General features: G+C 42.8%; 1 protein-coding gene across 1 annotated transcript in view; it reads right to left on the reverse strand.

Moving 5' to 3' along the window:
- Positions 1 to 17,188, reverse strand: part of LOC142158305 (sodium channel protein type 5 subunit alpha-like) — a 289,400-nt gene that overhangs the window by 184,290 nt on the left and 87,922 nt on the right. The window contains exon 5 of the mRNA XM_075212169.1: positions 3,616 to 3,744. Coding sequence (XP_075068270.1) covers positions 3,616 to 3,744 — 129 coding nt within the window. The remainder of the gene's footprint in view (positions 1 to 3,615; positions 3,745 to 17,188) is intronic.

The following is a 17,188-nucleotide window of genomic DNA, read 5'->3' on the forward strand; positions in this document are numbered from 1 at the left end:
ACCTGGGATTACCGATATAGTTTTCAGAGCTCTCAGTACTCTGAAAGTTCGCAGGGCTGAAACATTGCCTAGGTTTTTTACAAACTCTGTTACAAACCTGTAGAATCAAACCATAGTTATTTGGAATCGATGAATGGAGGAATCTACTGTATGAACACTGAGACATTGAGATACCAATGTCACCCAGCCATAAAACAAGTTTAACAAAATAACAGAGATATGGACAGAGTGGTTTGCCATTATTTAGCCATTTTAACACTGGACTATACTGATAAATTATTGTACAAGGTGAACTGAGCTCTGATGTCTGGTATTAGAAATAAATGAAATAGAAATGTATGTGTTTACATGTAAAGCTGCTTATAGTATGTATAACGACTGCACACAATTTTGGGAATTATGTTTACTTGCCATTTTGTTCATACAGGCTGTGAATCCCTCAAACACAATTTTCCAAGCCCTGTCATATCACTATGTCAATAAGACTTGTCATTTTAAGTAGTTACCCAACTGAGAGATAAATGAAATCTATCACCACTTACGGGTGTGAGTTTATAACTTGTGGCTATATCATTATTTTTTTTAATTCGGTATTCCAGAATTTCTGTATTTGGCTATTTAACGACATTTTACATTGTATGAGGTAATGGTAAATCCTACTATCTTGATCAAATAGTAGATTGCTTGACCTACCATATTGTCAGCTCCATGGGGCAGATTCAATTAGCCGTGATGTTTCGAGGAACATCATGGCAGCACATTTGTACTGTTTATACAGTAAAAAGTAACGTTCACTTTTGCTCACCTCTCATTGGGGGTGAGCAAAAATGAGCGGATATTTCGCTAAAAAAAAAAAAAATGCTGCGTAGTATCTCACGGCCTTCCTGGGACACTACGCAGAGATATTTTTTTTACAATTGAATCTGCCCCTATAGTTATGACCTTTGCCTGTGTCTTAGGGCAATTAAGAGACAGTGTTCTTTCCACAATTTGACCTGAGCCTGTAGGCTCCTAAGAGGTACATTCACCCCTAATTATACAGTAATCCATAGCATACAATCTTACATGTGCTTTTGTTACCCCTAAACTAGACTGACAAAGACAATTAGATGATTGGTTGCTGTTCTAGTCACTCACTGTTATTAATTAACCCATATAGTCATTATATTTCCCCATACAGCAATATAGCTACTTCAAAAACTCATTTCATGTTGTCATTAGCCACACGTGTTCAATGTCAGCCTCCATTTTATTACTATAAATCCTCCCAATATTACAGGAACATTAATCTGTACTAAAACACCTGGTAGTTGTGCATTACCAATGTAATGTCACCTTGTACAATCAGGGCCGGATTAAGGGAATGGAGGCCCCTGGGCTAAGGGGGCCTCCATTCCCCCGTGAGGGCCCCCCGTGCCCCCCCTCCTGAGATCCGAGCCACCCCTCCCCCGGCACTTATCTCCTTCTCCGGCGAGCTGTACACTCTTTACTGAGGAGATCTCGTGAGACTCACGAGATCTCCTCAGTAAGGAGAATACAGCGCGCCGGAGAAGTACTGGAGTGAAAGTGCTCAGCAGCACTGATCGCGCCGGGGGCCGCCCCCGCCCCCGACCAATCAATACTGCTGCTGAGCACTTTCAAGGGCCCCCTGGATGCCATAGGCCCCTGGGCTGTAGCCCAGTTAGCCCTATGGTTAATCCGGCCCTGTGTACAATAGAGCTGAGCTGATTCTCCTGAACAACCCATGCATATGCCATGCATGGGTTAAAGTATGCAATCTGAAGTGACTATTTATGTTTAGACTGATTTCTATGGATTCACAATGCAATTATAATTGAATGTAAAGGTACAAGAGAATTTTCGTCTGTGTAAATGTGTTAAATCGGCTCTGTGTTCAATGAGCTCCCATAACTCATTCTACCAGATTGAAATACAACATACAGATATGGGCTGTATTAAATAATACATACAATATATACATTTTGGGCATATTTTATATAAGAAATGCTTTTTTATTGTAACTGAACAACATGGTGAGCCTTTTTTGCACATCTATTTATCCTGCCACAAACTAATACATATAAACATTTGTAAAATTGTTGCAGTATTGCAAATGTGGCACTATAGTAGGGCGAAACGTAATCTTTTTCAATGCACATCTGTAACGCTGATATACATGGCTACAAACAGGGTTGGCACCAATAAGCAAAGGAGGGAAGGAGAGAACAGTCTATCACTAAAGTGTTTTGAGATACGTTTCTTCAATAACAGCGATTGACCAGTCTCTATTGTACAGCTCGTATCTACATACATGGCTGAGGAAGTCCGCAATGCTATTCTCAAGAGGTGGAAGATGATAAAAAAATAGAACTAAATTGATCAAATATCATCACAAATACTGACTCTAACAATAAATTAGGAATAAACATTGCAATTATCCAGGATGAAAAACAAGCACTGAAAAATCTACTATTTCTACTGATTCGTTCAACTGATGAATTAAACATTTTGTAAACTGTGTATCAGTATTACAGTAAATTGCCCTTAATCAATGCTTGCTGCATTGCATACAATGTTATTAAGTAGCAGACAGCACTATTTCAAATTCTGGTTAAACAAAAGCAGAAAGCCAATTTAAAATTAATTTGCAGACTTGTTTTACCAACGCTTAAATTGACTATTCTTGCATATTTCGCTGACAATTAAGACTAAAATATGGGTGTTAATGCCTGCTTCCAAATCATGCTCAGTTTACCACACAATGCACTAAGCACTGAGGTAAGCATAGGGGCATTGCTCCTTCTCCTATGGTAACACTGACTATCTACCCACTTAATAACAAATGGATTAAAACCTGAATTTTTGTACAAAATTCTACATATATCAATAATCATTATAATTAAAGCATGCAGAGCATGTGCATGAGTTACAGTTGCTGTTTTCTTTGCATTATACCTCCCAACAACCCAACAGTCCCAGGAGTAAATGTATCAATCTGCGAGTTTACGGCGGGTTTGAAAAGCAGAGATGTTGCCTATAGCAACCAATCAGATTCAAACTATCATTTTGTAGAATGTGGTAACTAAATGATAACTAGAATCTGATTGGTTGCTATAAGCAACATCTCCACTTTTCAAACCTGCAGCTTGATAAACTTCCCCCCAGAGTCAAAAGGGTCGGGTCTACGAAAAAGGTGCGCAGCCTATTGGGAAATGGGAGTGACATGACCAAGCGTGGTGTGGTATGAACAGATCAGGGGTGTGGTCTGTCCCAATTTTTCAATCAGGAAGGTTGTGAGGTATGTTTTAGGGAAGATCCACGGATGGATTGAGCATATCTAGGTCAAACCGTGGCCCAGTCCAGAGTCAAAGGGGAAATTCAGAAGCCAAGGAAATGCATAATTTCAGATGCATTTAAATGACACCCAAAAGTTAAGTGATAGACATACATCTTTAGGATGTTCTTAAAATGAACCTGCTCAATAACCATTATTAATTCACTAATATCTTATGCTATATGCCTGTACCATATAAATATAGCTATCTGTTTTAAATTATTCAAAGTGAAAGAAAGTCAACCATCACAACATACAAATTTAATGAGGATTATACTCACGCCATGACAATAACACTGAAGTCCAACCAGTTCCATGGGTCTCGCAGGAAGGTGAATTCTTTCAAACAGAATCCTCTTGCCAGAATTTTTATCAATGATTCAAAAGTATAAATGCCAGTGAAAGTATACCTGGTTAGAGGGTGTAAGAAAAGGCTGATTCAATCATTTTTACCTTGGAATTTCAGTGAACACCTACAACACGGCTGCCCTCTGGTATTGTATTTACAGGGATGCACCAGAGTCTGATTTGAGATCCAGTACAATAATTTAATCTTAAAGGCAAATATACAAAGAAAATATAATCATTGTTCTTGAAGGGTAAAGTACAAATGTTGGCGAGTATACAATTAAATCCAATGTAGCCAGGGCAGTTTTAATAAATTGGCAGAAGTAGAGTTTGACCAGGGCCCACTAGGACACTGGAGACACCAATATACTTCCCAGTAAAAAATATTTCCATTGGAAGCTCTGAACAAGCTTTTATGTTAACCCCCTGGTGGTCTAGGGAGGACAGAAAAACATTTTGTCAAAGTGGAGCCGTCTCATTCAAACAAGTTACTCCAAGTTAATAGCCTTAGATCTTATATAACCCTCAAGTCTTTAAGTTAAGCCTATCAAATATTCATGCCGATCTGTAAACCCAACTCATTCGCTAAAATAATCCTGATTTTTAACATAGAGTAACTCTAATGTCACATAGACTGATACTTATACATCCGTGTGATCCTTGCCCTGTGCCCAGTACTGTTTTAAAGTAGCCCTGGATGTAGCTTGTACAGGGAATTTTTGAAAGAGGCTTCTTGCACCAAAGTCTGATTGTTTTCCGTCAGCTGCCATCCTATCCTAGTGATGTCTTTCCTTCTGAGAATCCTGACCATTCCTTGGATTGCCACCTGCCGTGAACACTGCTTGAAGCTGACCATTCTTGCTCGCTGCCTGCTATTACTCAGATGTCCAACACTAACTTTCCCCGTCTGTGCATTATTTTTTATGTGCTCTCACTATGGGCCTGATTCATTAAGGAACATAAATGCCCGATAAATTTTGTCTAAAATCGCTCTACGCATGCCCAGAAATGAACCATACACCAATGAACGCAGCAACTACCAATTCATCTTTGTGCACAAAGGACCCTTACTACAGCCTATGATTTCATGGGTGAAACAGGGAGGGGACTGGGCATGTAGTAAACGTACAGTAAGGGCGTGCCAAGTTTGAACAGAAGCATTGGACATCTCTAAGGTATGTGTTTTTCAGTCGTATCACTTGCACCAGCTACAGGTCAGATGTAAGTGCATAGTGATAGCGATGATGGTTGTGTAAGCATGCTAGGACATGTGTTTGCAAACCGGAGCAACTGTAAAAATGCATTTTATGTACAGTAAGCATCCATAAATTCCTAATAAATGTATTTTATTGACAGAAGAAAAAAAAAATATTTTTTAATGTTTTGTCATTAATGAACATATTATTAACAGGCGACATTAATTAACTTTTTTTTTCTCTTTTTCTTTCTGACTTTACAGTATATACTACATGTGTATTGGACATGTCCTGCAGTGTATTGTCTGTTAGAGGAGAATGGACCTAGACCTGAATTCATGGGCAGCACAGTGGCCTAGTGGTTAGCACTTCTGCCTCACAGCACTGGGGTCATGAGTTCAATTCCCGAACATGGCCTTATCTGTGTGGAGTTTGTATGTTCTCCCTGTGTTTGCGTGGGTTTCCTCCGGGTGCTCCGGTTTCCTCCCACACTCCAAAAACATACTGTTAGGTTAATTGGCTGCTATCAAAATTGACCCTAGTCTCTCCCTCTCTGTGTGTCTGTGTGTGTCTATATTAGGGAATTTAGACTGTAAGCTCCAATGGGGCAGGGACTGATGTGAATGAGTTCTCTGTACAGCGCTGCGGAATTAGTGCCGCTATATAAATAAATTGTGATAATGATGATGATTCATCAACAGACATAACTGTAGATCCGCTCCTTGTCAAATACGGACCTGCGTAAGCCCGATTTACGTGCATTTTTAAAAACACACACAATACGTTCATTTTGTGTGCCTAAACGAATCAGACCCTATATGTCCTTCTTCTTTCTTTCTTCTCCCATCGGTTGTCATTCCCGTCATTGCGCTAGTGTCTCCCGATTTTTCTGTGCCAATACCCTCTTGGCAAACAAGTACCAGTCCATCTCTTAGAGAAAGGGGCTGCAATAGGCGAAGTCCACGACTAGTCTGGTTTTAGAGGCTCATTCTTGGAGTCTGTGTTTGGCATCACAGTTCCTAACTATCTCACCTCTTTCTCAGCCAGTGAAAAGTATGGTAAGGATATTATCTTTCGCAATGCTGCACACGTTCCACATGTGCGGTATGCTGTTTACATTTTCTCTATACCAACCATTTCAACATATTTCTATTTTGGTTACCTCCACTGGATAGGATATAGGCAGGCGTGAATCTACTTGTACCAGTGTAGTAATAATATAAAGCAAATCAGGAATATAATTGTAAGGAGTTTTGCTGTATATTGTGTCATGGTACAACACACCAGCACTATTTGTTTTTATTGAACAGTTTTCATTTACTGATCCTCCATGCAGATTATTAGCACTGTTAATCATGCACATGCTGAACAATATTAATAGTGTCTGTCTGTTAGGTAGACAACGGTGCGCACATGAGTATGCAAATATAATGGAAGCTTCAATACAGCATCTCCGTATGGACTAGCAATAATTAGATCAAGCAAGGGCACCACATCCTGGAAATCAATTCATTAATGAGCATAACCTACATTGGGAGATGAAACTTTGATGCATCTTGGTGAAGTCTGTTCTCTTGCTATGCAGCATGGATTACACAAGTCATACCTGTCAGCTCTCACCAGGGACACATAGCACACAGCACTGAGATGAGCATGCCTGTTTTATGCCACTTCATGGTACAATGGTTTCAAATGAATCATTTACTGTGTGTTTATTGGGACATTTTTAATGTCTTCATTTCTATTATTAACACTTACACTCATCGGTCTCTATACTATAGAGAACTCCATTCAGCCTTTATCCGCTACTTATTTTCATTAAACAATAATTCTCAGTTCACCTTAAGTTTTCACATCCATTTATAGCACATTATTTTTTTCTCATCTGGGGTTTGTTCAATTATAGATCTCAATGAATGACATCTTTAAAAAATGAAATTAACAGTTGTAATAGCAACCACCACCACAATGACACACCGGTAACATGTATTTATCACTGCTGTTTGTAATTCCTTTCTTTCATGCACTGCTGTTAGGAGCAATGGATCCATCATGAGTTAGTTCCTCTTTTGTCTACAGTTCAGTTGCAATGAATGCCTCAGAACAACTGGATAGGTAGTCGCGCTTTGCTCCTATGGGGAGTCCTGATTTGCTGCCTTCTCCTTTTTAGTGCAGGCACTTTATACCCCACTGCCTGTCCGTGTATCTCTCTATATTGCCTGCTTGATTTCAGCCTTCTGGTTACCCTGACATCTGCCTGGTTCTGATTCCTTGGATTGCTGCCTGCCAGGGATGGAAAAGTGCATAACCAGGCAGGAGTTATGGGCCCTGGTGATGCAGTTCTCACCTCTCAGATCCCCTGCTCTGATTTCAATAGAGAAGAACAGGGTTCCTTTTCTGAACACATGCACATAAGCCACTCAGAAGACATCTCACTCTCTTCTATTAAGAGAATATCGGGGGCCTCAGGGAAAGTACGGTCTTGAGGGGGGTAACCCAACATTATTATTATTATCATTTATTTGTTAGGCACCACAAGGTATCCACAGCGCCGCACACAGTACTAACAGTAGACTATACAGAGTGAAACCATACAGAACAATGAACAAAAAGTATCAATACTTCAAAATCTCCGGCTAGTCATATGCAGTAAAAACGGAGCGGAAGAGGAGAGAAGGGAGGACGAGCAAAGGGAGGATATGGGGGTTAAGTAGATAGTTGGTAGGCTTTGAGGAAGAGGTGAGTTTTGAGTACACGTTTGAAGGAGCACAGAGTAGGAGAGAGACGGATGGAACAAGGGAGGTCGTTCCAGAGAAGGGGGCAGCACGGGAAAAGTCTTGGATTCTGGAGTGGGAAGAGGTGATAAGGGTGGAGGAGAGGCGGCGGTCGTTGGCCGAGTGCAGGGAGCGGGCAGGAGTGAGAATGGAGAGGAGGTTAGAGATATAAGGGGCAGTAGAGTTGGAGAGAGCCTTCTAAGTGGTGGTGAGGAGTTTGAAAAGGATTCTGTAGGGGAAGGGGAGCCAGAGTAAGGGGAGGCAGAGGAGGAGCGGCGTGAGAGGAAGATGAGTCTTGTGGCCGCATTGAGTATAGAGCGGAGGGGGGAGAGATGGGAGTGGGGAGGCCAGTGAGGAAGAGGTTACAATAATAAAGGCGGGAGATGATGAGTGCATGGATGATAGTTTTGGTGGCATCCTGAGAGAGAAAAGGACGGATGCGGGTGATGTTGCGTAGTTGGAAGCGACAGGCTTGGGCAAGGGAATGAATGTGGGGGGCAAAAGAGAGAGAGGAGTCGAGGGTGACACCCAGGCAGCGAAGTTGGGTGACAGAGGAGATGGTGGTGTTGTTGACGACAATAGAGAGGTCATCGTGGGATGGGTGTCTGGGCGGAGGAAAGACAATGAGTTCAGTTTTAGAGATATTGATTTTGAGAAAGCGCTCGGACATCCAGGAGGAGATGGCGGAGAGGCAGTCGGATACCTGAGCGAGGAGGGTGGAGGAAAGATCAGGAGAGGAGATATAGAGTTGAATGTCGTCAGCATAAAGGTGATACTGAAGACCGAAGGAGGAGATGAGAGCACCAAGGGAGGAAGTGTAGAGTGAAAAGAGTAGAGGGCCAAGAACAGAGCCCTGCGGGACTCCTACGAGGAGAGGGTAGGGGGAGGAGGAAGAACTAGACGTGGATACAGAGAAGGAGTGATTAGCGAGGTATGAGGTGAACCAGGCATGGACAGAATGTCACGGGCACTAGGAGTCTTTGCCCAGGATATCACCAGATGATGGACTTACCAGAGTAATATAGCTGGTACTATGGTTCTCTGGTAGCAGGGTGACAACGGAACAGGAGAATCAGCAGATGGTGAGAGAATGCTCAAGGAAAGTCTATGACTAGCAGCAACTGGTAATGAGTAGATATATGTACACGAGGAACCAGATGGACAAGGAAACGTGAGGAGAGTCAGTGGTCTGCGTATAGCAAGTTGTACCACTGCTGTAGTGAGGAGGAATGTCCAGGAGTAGCGAGGAGGCAGTGAGACTCAGCGGTCTGCGTATAGCAAGTTGTACCGCTGTCTATAGTGAAGGAATGGATTCCAGATGCAAGTAGGTAACGGGGAAGTCAGTGGTCTGCGTATAGCAAGTTGTACCACTGCTTATGTGAGAGGATACTTGAAACTGGTGTCACAGGGAAACAGGAGTCAGTGGTCTGCGTCAGCAAGTTGTACCACTGCTATATATAAGTGAGGAGGGGCACGAGGAGATGAATGTAATGCAAAGGATACACGGGGCACACAGAACTTGATCCCACGATGATATCCACAATACAATAATAACTGACAAGCGCTGCTTGAAGTATAAAAAGTCACTATAGCGATCCAGGTAATAGGAAACAAAGTCAATGGTAACAATAGCTTCAGTGGATAGTAGACTCCGGAGATGAACACAACACAGTCCAGATGGATATGCAATACAAAAGCAAAGTCAATGGAAAGTATGCATACCGCGGTTCAGGAGAGCAGGCTGTCAGAGACACGTGCAGGGATACCTGAACGGCTGAACGCCGGCAGGAGGAGAGACCACTGGAGAATGGAAGCGGTAATCAGGTTGGTGCAGCGCACGGCAGGTAACCAGTATCAACGGAGCAACACTCAGGAAGCAGTAGTAAGTAAAACTGGAAACATGATGAACACGGGGGAGTTGAGGCTGTCTGGTATCCGGCAGTAGTAGAGCGGAGGCAGCGGAGAGAAGACACGCTGAACACGGGAGAGTAGAGGTGGTCTGGAATCCGGTAGTAGTAGCGAAAGCAGCGGAGAGGAGACACGCTGAACACAGGAGAGTAGAGACGGTCTGGAACCCGGCAGCAGTAGCAGATAGGAATCAGTGGAGAGCTGACACGATGAACACAGGAGAGTTGAGACGGTCTGAAACCCTGCATTAGTAACGGAGGCAGCGGAGAGCAGACACGCTGAACACAGGAGAGTTGAGGCGGACTGGAGTCCGGTAGTAGTAGCAGATAGGAATCAGCTGAGTGCAGGCACGATGAACACAGGAGAGTTGAAGTGGTCTGGAAACCACAATCGCAGTAAACAGGAATCAGCTGGAGCTGAATACACGAGGAAACACAGGAACACCTTCAGAGGCTCACGGGGAATGAGACTCCAAGATCAGGCAACCAGGTAATGATCACAGGTGGTTTAAATAGGGAGGGTTGCCTGATCATCCAATCAATTAAAAGCAACAGGTACTGAAGGTTTAATAAGGGCTGCACATGCGCAGACCCTCAGGATGACGGACGGCCACGGTTCCTGAACACAGGAGAAATGGCACTCACAGTCCGGTGAGTGACACAGAACCAGAGAGGCCAAGAGAAAGAAGAGTTTGCAGCAGGAGGGGGTAGTCCACGGTGTCAAAGGCTGTAGAGAGGTCAAGGAGGATGAGTACGGAGAAGTGACCCTTGGATTTGGCTGATAGGAGATCATTTGTAACCTTGGCCAGGGCAGTTTCGGTAGAATGGAGGGGGCGGTAGCCAGATTGGAGTGGGTCAAGGAGGGAATTGTCCATAAGGGGCCTGGTTAGGCAGCTGCAGACAATCCGCTCAAGTAATTTGGAGGCATAGGGGAGAAGAGAGATAGGGCGATAATTAGCAAGAGAGGTGGGGTCAAGATTGGGTTTTTTGAGGATAGGAGAGATAAGAGTGTGTTTAAAAGAGTAGTGTACTACACCAGAGGAGAGTGATAGGTTGAAAAGGTGTGCTAGGTAAGAGCAGGCCATTGGAGAGAGAGAGCGAAGGAGGTGGGAGGGGATGGGATCGAGAGGGCAGGTAGAGGGTGGAGAGGAAAGAATAAGGGAGCGAACTTCTTCACCGGTTGTAGGGCTGAAGGAGCACCAGAGTTGGTTGATGGGGGGAGGTAAAGTGATGAGGGTGGCTTAAGAAGGGGAGGAGGAGATGTTCAGTCTGATGGCCTCAATTTTGGAAGAGAAGAAAGTGACTCCCCTGACATTTCCAGATTCCCCTTCACCTCTGGGCCTGGTGGCCACTATATCATCTGTGTTTCCGATTGTTATGAGTCTGCCGCCTGCACTGACCTGATTACTCTTTTGATTGCTGCCCTCCTGACCTCCGACTGGACGCTTAACATTCTCCTGTTTGCAGACTATCCTGACCTCTTCACAGACCTTGTTTTGCCTAATCCTGGCCAATGTGAGTACATGCATTTCAACTGTGTGTGCAGTCTTCTGTGTATATTTTGCCTTTGGATGTACAGTCATGGCCAAAAGTTTTGAGAATGACACAAGAATTGGTTTTCACAAAGTTTGCTGCTTCAGTGTTTTTAGACCTTTTTGTCAGTTGTTGCTATGGTATACTGAAGTAAAATTACAATCATTTCATAAGTATCAAAGGCTTTTAATGACAATTACATTAAGTTTATGCAAAGAGTCAATAATTGCAGTCTTGACCCTTCTTTTTGAAGACCTCTGCAATTCGCCCTGGCATGCTGTCAATCAACTTCTGGGCCACATACTGACTGATGGCCGCAAATTCTTGTGTAATAATGCTTGGAGTTTGTCAGAATTTGTGGGTTTTTGTTTGTCCACCCGCCTCTTGAGGATTGATCACAAGTTCTCAATGGGATTAAGGTCTGCGGAGATTCCTGGACATGGACCCAAAATTTTGATGTTTTGATCCCCAAGCCACTTAGCTATTTTGCCTTATGGCAAGGTGCTCCTTCATGCTGGAAAAGGCATTGTTTGTCACCAAACTGTTTTTGGATGGTTGGGAGACGTTGCTCTTGGAGGATGTTTTGGTACCATTCTTTATTCATGGCTGTGTTCTTAGGCAAAATTGTGAGTGAGCCCACTCCCTTGGCTGAGAAGCAACCCCACACATGAATGGTCTCAGAATGACTTACTGTTGGCATGACACAGGACTGATGGTAGCGGCCACCTTTCTTTCCCCAGACAAGCATTTTTCCAGATGCACCAAACAATCTGAAAGGGGATTCATCAGAGAAAATGACTTTACCTCAGTCCTCAGCAGTCCAATCCCTGTGCCTTTTGCAGAATATCAGTCAGTCCCTGATGTTTTTCCCCGGAGAGAAGTGGCTTCATTGCTGGCCATTCTCCAAAATTCTTCGCCTCATTGTGTGTGCAGATGCACTCACAGCTGCCTGCTGCCATTCCTGAGCAAGGTCTGCACTGGTGGTGCCCTGATCCCGCAGCTGAATGAACTTTAGGAGATGTCTTGGAGCTTGCTGGACATTCTTGGGCGTCCTTAAGTATTCTTCACAACTATTGAACCTCTCTCCTTGAAGTTACTAAATCTTACTAGCAGCAATATCCTTGCCTGTGAAGCCCTTTTTGTGCAAAGCAATTATGACTTCACGTGTTTCCTTGCAGTTAACCATAGTTAACAGAGGAAGAACAATTATTTCATGCACCACCCTCCCTTTAAAGCTTCCAGTCTGTTATTCTAGCTCAATCAGCATGACAGAGTGATCTCCAGCCTTGTCCTCATCAACACTCTCACCTCTAACGAGAGAATCACTGACCAGATGTCAGCTAGTTCTTTTGTGGCAGGGCTAAAATGCAGTGGAAATGTTGTTTTTGGGATAAAGTTCATTGTCATGGCAAAACGGGACTTTGAAATTAATTGCAATTCATTTGATCACTCTTCATGACATTCTGGAGTATATGCAAATTGCCATCATAAAAACTGAGACAGTAGACTGTGTGAAAAATAATATTTGTGTTATTCTCAAAACTTTTGGCCATGACTGTATACATTTGTTTTGGTCTTTGTGTTTCCTACTATACCGATCTCAGAATAAGCCTCTACTATCATCTGCACAAGCCCAGGAAACAAATGAGCAGCAGTAAGCACATCCAACTTAAAGGGAAAGGTGGCTGCTAAAAGTGAAAAAGATGACTTGTGAGGTTCTAGAGGATTATTCTGGGAATTCTGTGTCTGACAGTTTTAGACTGTTTACATATAATTCGGTTTGTAGTGTGAAACCAGGAAGTCATTTGTTACTATAACTGAAGCCGCAACATTAATGTTGTTGAATTGTGAGACCTGTAGTGGAACAACTTTGAGTTGAATTTAGTTGAGTATAACTGCAAATGGAAATATCCTATGCAATCCTAAAAATAGCCTAATTTTTTTCCATTTCCGTATGTCATATTCAATGGAAAATTATGCAGACAGGAAATTATCGACAAACCCATGAGGAAAATCAATATTTACAGAGTAGTTTGGAAAATGGCACAGTGGAGGTGAACATTTTGTGGGCTGAAACATTATTCAGCCTATCAGTTCACAGCGAACTTCATGATTTTCATGTTCAGGACCCGAAAAAAGGCTGCCTTTACTCTATGTGGGTCCACTTTAATTGCATTCAGTATTACTACTGTACAACTAAACCCTGTACATGAGGAATACAGAAAATGTTCATGTAATATGGCTAGGCAGTTACTCACCTATGGTCATTTGAAACAGAAGGTTATCAAAGATGAGACTGATTTAAATAAAATAGTTCTAATGCTGTGACTAGACATCTATGTTCTGTGCTGCATCTTGTAGCCCAGCAGATTTTCCACAGCATATTTAAAATTGATTTTTCTAAGAGTTCCTGCTGTATATGTGTCCAGACATGAATGGCGGGTCAATATTTAACCTTTTCAGTGCCAAGAGTACAACTAGATACCAACATATGAGTCATCACTTCTGTCAGCTACGTTGCAAAACCCTTAGTATTTGACTTGCCATTATGAAGTATATTCTGCCAATTTGTAATAGAAAGGAAGAATAATAATATAATAACTAATATGTTTTAGCCAATATCCAATTAGTCATTAAATTGTATTGTGCACGTCTACTTGGAATTAGCATTAGGCACTATTCTCAGAATGACTTTTCAGTACGTATTTACTATAATGTAACTATAAGAATCTCTGAAATATAGGAATTAAAGAGGTTTTGCGTACCACAGATTTTCCCCATGATTTGATACATCTAGATGTAAAATTAATCAGAGCAGTGTGTGGGTGGCAGATATTTGTACAGTGCTGCTGGATTAGATAGATCGCATTTAAAAGCTTTCCTGCAGTCCTGTGTCTGCACCCCCACCTGTAATTTACATTGAACTGAATCCAGCCATGTGTGCTAATACCAGGTGCCTACGCCTAATGTAACTGCAAAGATGGTGCTTAGAAAAGTGGTGTTAAATATAAGCATACACTTACATACCATATTTTACATCCTGATTACTACTAAACGTCCCTTTGTCCTCTTTATCCACACAGAATAAGCTACATTAACTTGAATGTACTATATGTATTGATGCTTTTTATTCATCACGTAGGTGCTGTTGATGTTATTCACATTACATTTAACCCATACTTGCCCACTTTTAAAAGGTTGTCTAACAAGTGCACGAGGGGGGCGTGAAATTCACGGCACTGCATAGAAAGGGTGACGGCCTGAAGACGCATATTGCATCATTAAGCCCCGTCTCCACCACATAACGGGAGGATGCCGACTCTTTCGGGAGTCTGGGGGGACTCCCTGAAATCCGAGAACCTCCCGAAAATTCCAGGACACTAGGCAAGTATGATTTAATCACTGCAACCAATCAGCAATTAGCTTTTATCTATCTAGTCAAGTTAAGCCGGGTACACACTATTGCATTTTACTTCTTATGATTTTTCTGTAACGATTTTACCAAGGACTGAAAGTCCCAATGATGGTGCAGTTTAATGTGTACACACCTACACAATTTACCTTCAGAACTGTGATCTTCATTTCTTATAACCATCTGCTGAAAAGATTGTGACTCTGCACACTGTACAGATACCTGCCTACACTGCTGGACGTAAGTGCATACACACTTCCACATTTACCCACACTAATTTTTTTCAGAAACCCTAGTCACATGTAAACCATACAGTGCCACACATTCAGTATTTCCATATTACATGTGTACTCATTTAAATACAGTAAATCAGAATATGTATTTCCATACATTGTAACATAGATGGTGTCACACACACAGTGTCGGACTGGGGCATGAAGGGCCCACCGGGGGACGGCAACGCTAGGGGGTGTAGCCAATCATAGAGGCGAGACCAGATATTAGAGTGGGAGTGGTCAGCCCATGAAGGACCGCTAGCACCATGGTGTAGTATATATAGAATGCAGTGTGTATATATATATAAAGAGTACACAGTCTTGACCTGCCCCTTAGATTGGGCAGAACAGTCATCAAAAATCAGGATTGTCCCACTAGACCAGGCTTCGCTAACCTGTGGCACTCTAGGTGTTGTGAAACTACAAGCCCCAGCATGCTTTGCCAATATATAGCATCCTATTGCTGGAAGAGTATGCTGGGACATGTAGCTTCACAACACCTGGAGTGCCACAGGTTAGCCAAGCCTGCACTAGACTCAGAACATTTGACAGACTGTCCTACCTGTTCTTGTCACTTTTACTACCTGTGGCTGCTGGTTTCTTTAGTTGTGGCTTGTCTGGATCCTGGAATGCTGGGGGCCCTGTTTGGAAAAAATAATGGGTACATTTAGAAAATTACAACTAGCCCCGGTGTTAAATCAATAGGGCCGCCAATTAATTCTTAGGCCTTCCTCTAGCCCCAACATTAAAGTAATAATATTCCCATTTAGTAAACCTATTTCCCTCCCTCCAGACAGCCCCTGCAATAAATTAATTGCATTTACATATAAATAGACCTCATGCTCCTCAAACTCAGCCCCACATTCAATTAATAGCCCCCAAACCACCCCATCTTAAATTAATAGTCCCCACTATAAAATTAAATTGCACCACCTTCACCCTACAAACAAAATAACACCCATTATTTAGCCACCACCTACAACACACACATTACATTGCCACAAGCCCGCTGTGCCATCACACCCACATTACCGTTCCTTCACTTACCTTTTCTATCGGCTTCTTTCTTCTCTTCTTCTGTCTTCTCTCTTCTTCCCGACTCCTCTCTGCGGCGCTCCTCACTGAACGTCGAGCGTGATAACGTCACGCCCGACATTCAGTGAGAACGGAGCAGAGAGGAGTCGAGTTCTGCGGTCACGCGATTATTATTTTATTTTTTTCAAGTTTTCCGCTCCCCTAACCAACGAATATGGGAGGGATCAGGGTCGGGGCCTAACGGGGGATAGCCCGGTCCCCCGGCGAGCCAGTCCGACCCTGCACACACAGTATCAGCCATACAGCAACACACGCATATGGTATAAGCCATACAGCAACACACACACATGTGGTATCAGCCATACAGCAACACACACATGTGGTATCAGCCATACAGCAACACACACACAAATAGTGGTCTATTTACCATTGGTGACTAGTAGCCGGCAGTATCTATAATTTTGCATCACTGCATATAACAAAAAAACGCTGCTGGCGAAAGGAGGAAGTGACCCTCTGTGGCTATTGTGCATGCGCTGCTAAGGTCACGCATGTTCATAGCGATGGGGCTGGTCCTCGGATCCCCAGCAGTTTCTCCAGCTGCGATGGACCCCATTAAAAAGGTAAGCTCACCTCATCTTGAGATGGCCATAGTTTTTTAAGGCTTGTTAAATGTGGTCATATCGCAGTCCCATGGAGGTCTATGTGGACTGCAATAACCAGCGTAAAATTGGTTACTTTGATCTTTGATTTCTCCTGCTTTAACCCCTTGATGTATACGGAGAGGAACTGTGATAGCCATTCAGTTGTTTTCTCCATATTACTAGCTCATTGCAGCTTCATAAACAGAAGCCAAAGTATCAGCCAGCAGCGACACACAGAGTATTAGGCATACACCGACAGACAAACTGTAGTGGCAATACAGTAGCACACATACCGTAGTTGTCATACAGTGTCACACATATAGTAGTAGCTATACATTGATAAACATATATAGTATTAGCCAAACAGTGAAACATATACACCGATCATCTACAACAATAAAACCACTGACAAGTGAAGTGAATAACATTGATTATCTCATTGCAACAGCAACTGTCAATGGGTGGGATATATTAGGGAGCAATTGAACAGTCAGTTCTTAAAGTTGATGTGTTTGAAGCAGGAAAAATTGGAAAGAGTAAGGATCTGAGCGACTTTGAAAAGGGCCAAGCTGTGATGGCTAGATGACTGGGTCAGAGCATCTCCAAAAAAGCAGGACTTGTGGGCTGGTCCAAGGGAGAACAAACTGTGAACCAGTGACAGGGTCATGGGCGCTCAAGGCTCATTGATGCATGTGGGGAGTGAAGCCTAGCCCATTTGCTCCAATCCTAC

The sequence above is a fragment of the Mixophyes fleayi genome, chromosome 5 (genome assembly GCF_038048845.1).
Source record: "Mixophyes fleayi isolate aMixFle1 chromosome 5, aMixFle1.hap1, whole genome shotgun sequence".
NCBI lineage: Eukaryota > Metazoa > Chordata > Amphibia > Anura > Limnodynastidae > Mixophyes > Mixophyes fleayi.